The 13,171-nt window shown below is 36.2% G+C and overlaps 1 protein-coding gene across 1 annotated transcript in view; it reads left to right on the top strand.

The window, feature by feature from the left end:
• The window catches only part of DYNC2H1 (dynein cytoplasmic 2 heavy chain 1), a 264,118-nt gene that overhangs the window by 79,268 nt on the left and 171,679 nt on the right, over nucleotides 1-13,171 (top strand). The window contains 5 exon segments of the mRNA XM_006186202.3: nucleotides 2,322-2,452; nucleotides 3,690-3,938; nucleotides 4,586-4,694; nucleotides 7,268-7,381; nucleotides 8,520-8,662. Coding sequence (XP_006186264.2) covers nucleotides 2,322-2,452; nucleotides 3,690-3,938; nucleotides 4,586-4,694; nucleotides 7,268-7,381; nucleotides 8,520-8,662 — 746 coding nt within the window.

Here is a 13,171-nt window from a genome sequence, read left to right as displayed (position 1 = left end):
GTTGTATCTTTCTGTATTTTAGATGCTAGTCCTTTGTCAAATATGTTGTTAGCAAATACATTCTCCCACTCTGTGGCTTGTCTTTTCATCTTCTTAATATGATCTTTCAGAGATAAAGGGTTTTAATTTTATAAAGCTCAATTTATTTTCTTTTTACTAATTTTTTTTGGTGTCAAGTTTAAGGACTCCATCTAGTCCTAGATTTTGAAGATTTTCTCCCACATGTTTTTCCCCTAAAAGCTTTATAATTTTATGGTTTAAGCCAGTGGTCCATTCTGAGTTAGTTTCTGTATAAAGAGTGAGGCTTGGGTCAGGGTTCATTTCTTCGCCTGTGGTTGTCCACTGGCTCCAGCACCATTTGTTGAATAGGCTATCTTTCTGCCTTGAATTGCTTTTGCACGTTTGTCAAAAATTAGTTGTGTGAGTCTATTTCTGGGTTCCCAGTTCTGTTCCACTGATGTCTATGTCTGTTCTACCAATACCACACTATCTTGATTCCTGTAGCTATATAATAAGTTTTGAAATTCAATTGGCCTATCCTTCTTTATTTTTCCTTTTCAAAGTTGTTTTAGCTATTTCAGTTCTTTTGTTTTTCCCTATAAGTTTTAGAATAATCTTGTGTCTATAGAAACAACGTTGTTGAGATTTTGGTAGGAATTGTGGTAATTCTGTATATCGCTTTGGGGAGAACTGACCTCTTTATTATGCTTATTTCTAATCCATGAGCATAATATATCTGGCCAGTTTTTTAGATATTCTTTGCTTTCTTTCATCAGTGTTGTATGGTTTTCAGCATAAGTCCTATACGTATTTTGTTAGATTAACATCTAAGAATTTAATTTTCTTGAGTAATTACAGAAAGTCAAACTGTATCTTAAAGGATGACTATAGTAAGTGAAGAAGAGGGGAAAGGCATTCCAGACAAAGGAAAAAGAATATGCAAGAATCAAAACCTTGAGGAAGCTGGAGTATATAGTGGGGTGCATGGGGAGATAGGAGAATCAGGTAGTCAGTGGAGCCAGATTGTAGCCAAGTTGCAAAGGGCCTTGAATAAGATAATTTTTTTTAAGGCAGTGGAAAGCTCTATGTGATATTGGAGTGGGGTAGTGCAATCAGATTTTGTATTTGTGTTTGTTACTCTTGTAGCAGCAAGGCTATGTTTGAGGGGGCAGTGGCTTGTATACAGGTAGGAGGCTGCTGTAGCAGTCCGGGTGAGGAGGGAGACGTGAAGATAATGAGTTCACTTTTATACTTGTGTTTGAATGTTTGCAAGCTTTTTGAGTATATTTTGGGAAGCCACATAAAGCTTATCTGCTCTATGAGGGTAGGAATTATTTTTGCCTTATTCACTACTTATCCCTAACAGAAAGTACAATGTTTAAATATAAATGTGTGATAGATACATGTTTGATGAATGAATGCGTGAATTATATGTCTGTTAAGCAATTGGAAATAGGGGACTAGACTAGAGCTTGCAAGACTTGCCTAGAGGAAAGTAGTGAATGGGATTTTGGTATATTTTTTAATAGCTGATAATTTAATCCACGTGATAAGATTAAAGAATTCCAGGGGAGTGTTCAGAATTAAAGCTTAACAGGCTGAATTTTGATCCCAGTGAAAATAGAAATATAAGGGATAGCAGAAAACTGAAAAGGAGTATTGTTGTGGCTTGACGAGCATGGTAACATAGATCCAAGGGAAAAGTTCCATTAAGGCGATGCAGGTGCTGCTCCCCAGTCATGCTGGGGTGATGACTACAGCGGAGATTTGAATTTGGCAATTAGGGCAGCATTGTTGTTCCCGAATAAGAGAATTAGTATACTGGTTTCTGCACGTAGAAGATACTGTAAGAAATATGATGAAGGAAAGGAGCATGAAATAGCTTGGGTCTAGGGAAGGTAAGGGCTGTTGCTGAGCTGAGCATGTGCCGTGGAGGATACTGATAACATTCGCAGAGGAACTGGGAGGGGAAGGTTTCAATAGAACGGGAAACATTTTCCTTGTATAGTAACAGGAGCACTACTATAGATAAATTTAAGAGAAGTTTGTAGGATTTTTATTTTCTAATTTAATTTTGGTTAATTTGTCTTTTATTTTAGAAGCTAGGGCTCTTGCTGATATTAATAAATCTGTGTTCTTTTTCAAGGATAATTTTAAGATTGTTTTATTTATTTGCCAATTGAAAGTAATTAATCTTTGCTTTTATGGGGATGTTCTCATTTGGATTAGTTAAGTTGAAAACAATTTAGTGTGAAATGTATTTACTGATGGTCCTGCTACAAATAACACATATAAAACAAAAATATCTTTTATTTCTACAGATAGTTTCTATGTTACCTGGGGAGCCAAACATAATTCAGGGACAAGGGCAGCCCCGGGACAGCCTTTGCCTCCACATGGGAAACCACTTGGAAAACTAAATTCTGCAGATCTGAAGGATGTTATTAAAAAGGTATAATACGAATTGTGAATTTTTACCTTTTTTTTTTAAATCATGAATTTGAATTGGGATTTGATTAAAGCCATTAGAGTCATTTTCAAAATATTGCAAGCTTTTTGCAGACATGAAGTGAAAGATCACAGAATAGGCAAAGCTGCTTGCTATCTTTTGGAATTTAGCTGAATGTGGCAAATGTAACGAGCTGCACATGTACTTACACAGACAGGTGTAAAATCGCTAGGATGCGTGGTGGGGGAAGGTACCCGAGACTGGAACTGTGAAAAGGCTAATTATTAATTGGTAAATCATCCTAGAAAAATGGTGTTAAACTTTAGTGAGCATTAGAATCACTTTGAGAACCAGGAAATTTGCTGATTCATGGGTTCCATCCCGAGGAAGTCTGATTCAGTAGGTATGAATCCAAATATGAAAAACGTTAGGAAAAAATCAAAATTTCTGATAGGCTCCCAAGTGGTGTTGATGCAGCTGGTCCACTGAAGTTTTGAGTAGCACTGTCCTAGAGAGTTATTTTTTTTTTAACTTTTATTACAATAAAGAAGAAATGTTGCTTTAAAAATTAGTATTTATATTGGAAGTTAATGTGGATTTTATATCAAGAAAAGTTTTTCATGTTCTGGTGAACTGATTTATTTGCCTGGAATGGATACTGGCAAAGTTTGGGGGTGTGGCAAGTTGTTAAATATGTGAAGCTTATTTAGTGAAATACTGAAGCCTAAAACAGAAACTGTCCTTCTCTCTTCCTGCACCCCATCACATGGCTCCTGGCGGGGCGTACTGCCTGTGTGTGCGCTTTTGATTCCTTGCTGGGCAGTGCGTGAGAACGAGAGTTCACAAATTATTTTTATTTAGGCACTGAGTTTCAAGAGTTTGAGCATTGTTTTATGGTCTCTGAACACTGTCTTGTAACAAGTGGTCAAATTTGAGAGCATTTGACGTTTTTATAATTCACCTGTTATCTGACACTGCTTTTTTTTTTTTTAATGATGTTCAAAAGTAACTGATTGCTGTGGGCCCTTCAACTTGTTTGACATCATATATGTGTTTCCTTACAAAGTGCCATAAGCCTGGGTTACTAGATGATTAAGAGACAGTGTGAGGTGACACGTCGTTACTCAACGCCTTTTCTAGGGTGCATCCAGAATATAATACCTTAATCTAGATAATTAACCTTTTATTATGTAATTGGGACTTCTGTTCATTATAAAGTATTCTTTATGATTTTTTAAAGGGTCTTATTCATTATGGACGAGATAACCAGAACTTAGATATTTTACTTTTCCAAGAAGTCCTGGAGTATATGTCTAGGATAGACAGAGTGCTGAGTTGTCCTGGCGGCTCGCTGCTGTTAGCAGGGCGCAGTGGTGTGGGTCGTCGGACCATCACTTCTTTAGTCAGCCATATGCATGGAGCAGTGCTGTTTTCGCCAAAGGTTTCCAGGGGATATGAACTGAAGCAGTTCAAAAATGATCTCAAACATGTGAGTCACAATCTTTTGTTCTAGTCGGTTTTAAATCATAATTAGTTATCACTCTAAAACTTAAGTTTTAAGTCTCTGATATAAAATACAGTCTTTATTTTAATTTTGATGATTATTTTCCCCATGATGATTAGAAAATTATTTTTATATACAGATAGGAAAAAAATTCCTATTATGATTTTCAGCTCTAGGTACCCCAGATTATGGGATGTTATATGGAAAGGGAAGATAAACTAAAGGATGGAATTTAAATAGAATGTATGTGGTGGGGGGAGGGTACAGCTCAAGTGGTAGAGCTGCATGCTTAGCATGCACAAGGTCGTGGGTTCAATCCCCAGCACCTCCATTAAGTAAATAAATGAACCTAATTACCCTCGCCCAAATTTGAAAAAAACCTGAAAAACAAATAAAAATTACATATGTAAAAATGATCCTCCAACTTTTGTTTTAATGTCCTAACTATAAAATAATTAAAATTTCTGCCCAATATTTGTTTATGGACTGGATTTACTTTCCAACCTATGTGGCTAAATTTTGATTACTTCAGTATCAATCAATAAAAATAACTTGGATTACATACAGAATGAAACTTTTTAACTGTGCCAAAAATACTGCATGGGTGCCAAAATGTATGTCCTCTTGTGCAGGTGCTGCATCTTGCAGGTATCGAAGCACGGCAGGTGGTTTTACTGCTTGAGGATTACCAGTTTGTTCATCCGACATTTCTGGAGATGATCAATAGCCTTTTGTCTTCAGGCAAGTAATTGGTTATGATTTAAAGCTAATAAAAATAATAATGTAAAAGTTATACAAGTAAAATTGTTTTGCATAAAATGTTTCAGAAAGCATTTGGCATAGCTTTTATCACAGTGATGTGGGTTAAACATTAAACATGCCCAGAGCAGGAAAACTGAGGAACTTTGTTTTTATAAAAGCAAGAGATCATGGAATTCTATAAAAATGATTATTAATATTGAATATTGGTGAATATACTCAGAAATTGGCCCTGTCATACACTTTTGGTAGGACTGTTATCTGTCATAATCTTTTGGGAAAGTTACAACCAGTACTTGTTTAAGACATGTGCCATACCCTTTGATATAGCAATTATGTTATCTGTAGAAATTTTAACTATAGAAATAAAAAAATTAGTATGTAAGGAAATATGTAGTATATTTGTAATAAAATTTTTGATAGAACCTCACTGTCCATTATTAGAGGAATGGTTGAATAATTATGATATGGCCTTAAATATGGCTATAGATTAACAGATACATTACAGATATAAGAGATCTTATATTTCTTGAATTGTGGTTTCTCTTGTCTCTGGAGCCACGTGACCTTCTTGCTGGTCTTCTGGAGAGGATACCTGCAATTTCTTGTACTTCTTTCTTTTCTGAAGAATTTATGAAGTTTACTAGAATCTCCTTAAAATGAATAATCACTGTTAGTAGAATTGGTATGAGGTAGCTTAGTTTTAAACTTGGACCAAGAGTATTTTATTACTTAAGTATAAAGCAAACCTTGTTAAAAAGTCAGTTTCAACTATGAATTGTTCCATTGTGGAGACCTGAGGACAAATTTACGTGCTGCTCACATTCCACTCAGCTTTTATTAAATATTTGGTTTGTAACTTGCTAGGTAGGCTCTGAGATAAAAGCCTTTTTTTCAGAATTTAACAGCTTTGGCTGAAGAAAACATTTCATTTGTAAAGTGAGGTATCTGGACTTTAATGCCTAGATGAGAAAGAACTACACGCTGGGACTCTGGTTAGACAAATGGAGGGTCAGTTTCTGTTAAAGGCAACGGTTTGTGGCCTTTTTGTATGAATAACCTCTTTTGATTTTTAAGGTGCACATTCTTGCATATTGCTTAAATCGTCACTAGGTGGAGACCTTGTTCATTTTGGCTGAGATAAACTAGTAGGCCAGATATATAGGGATTTTGTTTTATTTTGTAAAAGCAAACATCCAGATAAGCATTAACTCAGTAACTGTTTTTACCTTAAGATAAACTGGTCTTCATAATGAAGATATAATGGCAAAAATCATAAATAGTTAAATCTTGGTAAAGTTAAATTTTGCTGACATTGTTGGCAAAAAATGTGTTTGAAAAATACTTTCCGAGAAAGTACTTAATAGGCCTTTCTCTTTTTTATATTTCTAATTCTTATTCCCTTTAGTATAAATAGAGCTAGCTTCCTTTGCTACATTTAAGAGATCAAAAGCATTTTGGTATGGCTGAAATTTACAGAAAGACACAGAACAAATTTATGTATGCATGTGTTTGAGTGTGTACACACTTGGTGGATGCGGGTGGTCTGGTACCTCTGAGCTGAGCCTAAACAAAGGTGGGGATTCAGACTGTGAGGGGCCCTGCGTGATTGCAGTGCTTTTGATATGTAGCAAAAGAATTTTCACTTAGTCTTACAGTTTCTTCTGCGCTACAAATGTATTGGCTTAACAAATACTCATTAAATACTGGATTTTTTGTGCTGAACAACACGTGGTTCAGGGCCCCTTTCAAATTCTTGTAGTCTTAATCAACTTCGACTGACTTTCATCATCCTGTTGCACAGTAGCAGGCCGTGGACTGATTCTCCTCATTTCTAATACACACCTATTCATTCATTTGTTCAGTCATTAATTCGTTCATTTACTTAACAAATATTTATGTTTTAGATACTTTGATAAGAATGTCATAAGCTTAATATTGATCATGATCAGATTTTGCCGTCTGAGGATTCAGAAGCTAATTGGGCAGGAAAGGAAGTTACTCATTCATTATTAAATGATGTGGTAAATGCTAAGCAGTGATATGTTTGGACATTATGTGAAAGAGAAAAGTGTGCTGTACTTCGCATGTGGGTAGTCAGGAAAGGCTCATGGGTATAGTTGGCAGAAGCATGTCTTGAAGGATAAACAGTAATTTTGGAGGAAGATGAGGGCAGGAGGAAGACTGTGAGTGTAATGTATTCCAGGAGGAGGGACTATTTCATTACATTTATGGAACACAAGGAAGTTCATCGAGACTAGAAAGACAAGGTCTTCTGGGGACGGTGTAGAGAAGGACTTGGAAAAGCAGATAGCTGGCTAGATTATGAACTGTCTTTAATGGCTTGCTTAGGAGTTTGAATTTTATCAAATGAAGGCTACAGATGTAAATTTATGAATAATATAGACATGATAGGGTTTGTTTATTCTTGGAAACAAAGATTGAATAAGGGCAGATTATTTAATATAAAAATGGAAGAAGCATTATGTGTGTAAAATGTTTTTGAATTAGTGAGTGCAGCCGAAATTCAAAAGAAATGCAATGTTCTTTTGTAGGAGAAGTTCCTGGACTCTACACTCTTGAAGAATTAGAGCCCTTGCTGCTGCCTCTGAAAGATGAGGCTTCACAGGATGGCTTTTTTGGACCCGTCTTCAATTACTTCACATACAGTAAGTGGCACAGAACTTGTGAATCAATTTAAACTACGGTTTATGTGAAATAAATACCATTTAATTTGGCTTGCTTTCTCATTATTGCAGAGGTATCTTAAGTCTTGGGTCCACTTGGTGATTTCTACTTTTTTTGGTATTTTGGTAATTTGTACTTTTTTCTTTTTCATAGAACTTTCAGAAAATAGCACATAGGTAGCCGAAAGGCTAATAACCTACAGTAAAAACATGTTAGCAAAATTTTAGCAGAAGAGAAGGATGAAAGTGTGGTAATGTTCTTTGGAATTGCTGCCGTTGTTTTCAAGTGGCAGAATTAGTGCTTTAGTACCCCGTATCTTAGAGGATTACTGAACTGTTTAGATTGTGCCAGGCTATATTTTTTTTGAAAGTACTTTTTATTATTGCAGAAGTTTCATGTTGACTGTAGATGCTGAAAATTGATAAGCACAAAATGAAGTAATGATGCCACCACCCAGACGCTACTACTATGCTGACCTTTATTTTTCTAAGCGAACATTAATTATTGATGAAACAGAACATTGTTAAAGAGCTACCCGCCCTTCCTTCTCCTTCAGGTTTACTGGGAAATTCCACCACACTTCTGAGAAACAGATCATCTCAGTGCTGTTTTAAACTCAGTGCTATCTAATTCAGAGGTTAGAAAATGAGATTTTCCAAATCTCTTTTTATGATGGGAAAATGATGTTGATATTGAAACAGGGACAAGGTAATTCTAAAAGAAAACCAGAGCTCAGTTTTGTGTGGGAATATTAGAATGAAGATCCTTGAAAGAAAAATTAAAAATGGAATCTGGTATCGCAATTGAAAAGTAACATACAAAACAGGCAGTCTAGTATGTATTCTCATCTTCATGGTGAGTGTCCTTCTGGAGCTTTTTTCTTAGCAGGCAGACACACACACACACACACACACACACACACACACACACACACACAAGTATTTTTTAACCAAAATGAAAATTATACTGTAAAACTGTTTTATAGCTTGTTTTTTCAATAAATAGCTCCTATCATCCCATTTCAGAAAATTTCTATTTCATAAAACCAGACCATATGTAGGTTTCTCTAATTATTTTTGCAATATTCCATGATTATAATTTTCTCATTTTTTTTTTTAGGAATTCAGCAAAACTTGCATATTGTCTTGATAATGGATTCTGCAAATTTAAACTTCATAATAAACTGTGAGAGTAATCCAGCTTTGCATAAGAAATGCCAGGTGTTGTGGATGGAGGGTTGGTCAGATAGCAGTATGAAGAAAGTAAGTTTAACGTTTAAGTGTGGAGATAAAAAACAAGTGCATTTAAAATTTTTTTAATTAAAATTGTTTTTACTGAAGTGTAGGTGATTTACAGTGTTTCAGGTGTACAGCAAAGTGGTTCAGTTATACATATATATTTTTTCTTTTCATTCTTTTCCAGTTATAGCTTATTACAAGAAATTGAATATAGCTACCTGTACTGTACAGTAGGTTCTTGTTCATCTGTTTTATATATAGTGATGTGTGCCTATTAATCCCCACCCTCTAGTTTATCGCTCCCTACCTTTTCCCCTTTGGTAACCATAGTTTGTTTTCTACGTCCATGAGTCTGTTTTTGGTTTGTAAATAGAATTTGTATCATTGTTTTTTAGATTCCACATATAAGTGATATCATGTTATTTGTCTTTCTCTGTCTGACTTACTTCATGCAATATGATAATCTTTAGGTCCGTCCACGTTGCTGCAAATGGCATTATTTCATTCCTTTTTATGGCTGAGTAATAGTCCATCATGTGTCTATACTACTTCGTCTTTATCCATTCATCTGAGCACAGTCTTTAAAGTTACTGATTTTCACAACTTCTCTTTGCTGTTTATTATACTACCTTTGTTGTGGCACTGAACATCTCTCATATGTTTGAAAGTAACTTTGTTTTCTTTATACTCTTGTGTGATAGTTCAGTTGAGGTTGAATTTTAGGTTGAAGATTATCAAGATTACAGAAATATTTATCATACTTTAAAAATTTTATGCATTTCATTTCCTAGCCTATCATAGGTTAACTTATAATAAAAAAAAAATCCCAGCAATAATTTCAGTTGTTAAACTTAAAAACATTGTAGATCCTTTAAAAAAAATCTGTCATTGCTATGCTGTGTGTTTGGAGAGGGATGAGTTTAAAGAGTGAACTCATAGCCCCATCTCAACTGGAAGCCTTTGCTTTGAAGAAATAATAATTTTCAATAGTGTCTCTTTGAATGATAGTCATATGCCCAGTCATTCATTTATTTTTGTATGATAGAAGTGCACTCTAATGCTTGTCATAATTTTTAGGAAGGAGCATAATTTGAGATGATAGACAGGGTTTACAGGTGGGTTGATACTTTAGATTTCAGTAAGTAGATAAAGGAGAGAAAAGTGTGGAGGCCACATGAACAAGAGACATTTATTAAGTTGTAATTATTGGGTGCTGCTTTTCTATATATTGGAAATACAGCAGAAAAAAAGAGACAAGACCCAGCCCTCATGGAATTTACATTCTTTTGGGGGATATCTCGGGGGGAAGCTTTCTAGGTGAAGACCCTGAGATGAGAGCATGACTGGTGATTTTGAGGATCAGCAAGAAGCCAGTTCATTTGTAACACAGTCATCAGGGGACAGTAGTTGGAGGTTAGGTCAGGGAAGTAAGAGGAGAACAGTTAGGGTGGGGCTTTGGAAGCTATTACGAAGATGTTAGGTTTTCCTGGGAACCAGGAAGGGATCCTTTGGAGGCTTTTGAGTAAAACTATTCTAATGTTTTAATGGGTTACTCTTGACTTGTAAATAGACCATAGAGGACGAGAAGGAAGCAGTTATAAAGATGCTGTAATAATCCAGATGGGAGACGAGGATGGCTTGCTCCCAGGATGTGGTAGAGGTGGTGAGTGGCAGATACTGGATGTGTTTTGCGGTAGAAACAACAGAAGTCGCCGACAGACGGTACTAAGGCAGAAGATAAAGGGAGGAGTTAAGGATACTGCCAAGTTTGTTGGCTTGAGCGCCTAGAAGGATGGAGTACCTGTCAGTTGAGAAGGGGAGACTGAGAGAAGAACATTTAAGAGGAGAATATGTGACTTTTAGCTTTAGATGTGTTAAATATGAGATGTCAGACATCCAAGTTGTAAGATGGAGAAGGCATTTGAATACATGAGTTCAGGGGGTAAGGTCTGTGAATTATCAGAGTATAGGTGGTATTTAAAAGCTATGAGAAAGAATATCTCTAAGGGAATGAATGTTGACAAGAGAGGGAAGAGATCTGAAAGCTGAACCCTGGGAACTAGAACATTAAGAAGTTGAGATGTAAAGGAACCAGCAAAGGATACTGAGAAGGAGCTGCTTGGGAAATAGGAAAGCAGGAAAGAGTGAAGACAAGTGATGCCCAGAAGCCAACGAAGGCAGCATTTTGAAGAATTAAGGAAGCACGAACTGTGACACGTGGAAGGAGATCCAGCCTGGGAACTGATCATTGGATTCAGCAGCGTGGAGTCCATCGGTGACTTTGATAAAGCAGTTTCAGTTAGTAGTAGAAAAAGGCTACATTGAAATACGTTTCAGAAAGAATGAGAAGATTGGAGAGCGAATATGGTCACCTTTTTGGAGGGATTTTGTTATAAAGTGGAAAAGAAAAATGGATCAGTAACTGGAGAAAGTGGTGGTTAAAAATAGTGCTTTCTTTTTTAATTTTAAGGTGGGTCAAACTATAGCGTGTTCATGTGCTGTTGGGAATGAAAATAAAAGCAAAAAAAAATACATGTTACATGAGAGACGGGGAAAGTTGCTAGAACAGTATCCTTGGGTAGCAGACAGCATATGGGTCAAACATGAAACGATTAAGGACAGGCCTTTGCTTGAGGATGGAAGCGTCATCCGTAATAACAGGAAGGACCAGGGTCAGGGGCACAGGTGAGCAGTAGGCTCACCAAGCAGGTGAGCAGGTGTGGTGCTGGCAAGCTTTGGACACCCTTCTGGTTGTTTCCGTTTTCTCAGTGACATAGGAAGTAAGATTATCAGCTGGGAGATAAGTTGAGGGAAGAAATTTTGGTGTCTTGAAGAGCTGTAAGTGGAGATGGAAAATAGTAGTTTGGAAGAGTGGGCGAAAAGTTTAGGAGTATGGTAGCCAGGTACCATGAAGGGTTCTCGCGAGGTTAGTGATTATGAAGTTCAGCTGAGGCCGTTCGGCATAGTCGTGTGTTTTCTCTCCAGTCGCGCGTGCACTCGTGGGTGTGGACCTGCAGTAGGTGCTGACCTGCATTTAACCACTGGGGCTTTGCTGCTTGAGTGCAACAAAGCAAGGGAAGGCTAAGGGGGTTATGAAATTACAGGAGGAAGATGGTGAGGGACAGGGTAAAGGTGGTGCAGTTAATAGACGGGAGGTCTTGGTGGGACCTGAGGACTGTTGCTGTTACAGAGAGAGTGAGCCCGGGACAAGCGAGTGCCGTGGGAGAAAGTGGGATGTTTGAAAGTGAGGCTATGAGATGGTCTCAGCCACTGTTAGTGACAAGGTCTCAGGAGGCGACCCTTTGAGGTGGGAGCCAGTGACTGAGAAAAAGGCAATAGATAAGATAACAGAAGGACAGGAATTCAAACAATTGAGAGCTGAGCATATTAATAGGAATGAATACAGTTGATAACCCATCCAACTCTTTTTACAAAGGACTATTTTTATCTCCAAGGAAGAGAAAATGGAGGCAAAGGGGAATGTGAGTGAATCCAGGCAGGAAAACTTTGTAATGTGGGATATTGTTCGGGGGTAAACTGTTGCCCTCTCTTCCCAGCTTTACTGAGGTACAGTTGACACATAAAATTGTATGTATTTACAGCGTATATTTACAGCGTACAACATGATGCTTTGATACATGTATATATGGTGAAGTGACCACAATCAGGCTAATAGAAGGGATGGAGTATTTTAAAGATTTAAGTGAGTTTCCAAAGAAACAAATTTCCATTCATTTAAAAGTGTATGTTGAAAATACTCTCACAGTGGCTTAAGTGTTTTGTCAGAAATCAGTGAAGGTGTTTGAGAAAAGAACGCATTATTTGGCTCAAGAACCAAGACACTTTCAAACTCGGCATTAATTAAAGGGATCTTTTGGCTTAATGTTTTATTCAGTCTGAGAAATTCAGAAAATGATTTTGACCTAATTACATGGATTATTTGTACTCTTGTTATGAATGTTAACTGTATCGGGTGGAAGTTGAAGGTTTTTGGCTTAATTTTAAAATTTCAGAGTTCTATTAATTTAATTTTTTCCCAGAAACAGATATTTTAAAAAACATTTTTGTATATTTTAAAATAGTACTCTTATTATAAGATTATAATATTTTCTTTAGTAATAATGATACCTGTTCATGAAACTTTATTTTCTTATTTGTGACAGTGGCAAAAACCTAGCTGTAGCTAGACAATAGATAGTTTTTAGGATCAGCAATTATGTTGATGTCAATTATGTTAATTAACAATTATGAAATTATTTTCATTTACTTTTAGTTATTTCTTTTTAAGAAAGCTAAGAATCCTCTTACTCTTTTATGCCATGAAGGCATTTTATTAGTTTGATGCCAAAAAACTTTATTTTACTATTTTATGATTTTAAGTTATTTTCTTATTCAATCAAAATAGTGATTTTCTTAAAGTTTAAGCATTTTTCAAGTGAGATGTTGGAGCTTTTTTCCTAGGTGCTATTAATTTGCAATCAACTGATGTTTGATATATGTCAAGTAAGCCATTCCTTGACTAGGAAATAATGT

This window comes from Camelus ferus, chromosome 10 (genome assembly GCF_009834535.1).
Source record: "Camelus ferus isolate YT-003-E chromosome 10, BCGSAC_Cfer_1.0, whole genome shotgun sequence".
In the NCBI taxonomy this organism is placed as follows: domain Eukaryota; kingdom Metazoa; phylum Chordata; class Mammalia; order Artiodactyla; family Camelidae; genus Camelus; species Camelus ferus.
Note: the sequence above shows the minus strand (reverse complement) of the source record. Positions and strands in the feature narration are given on the sequence as shown.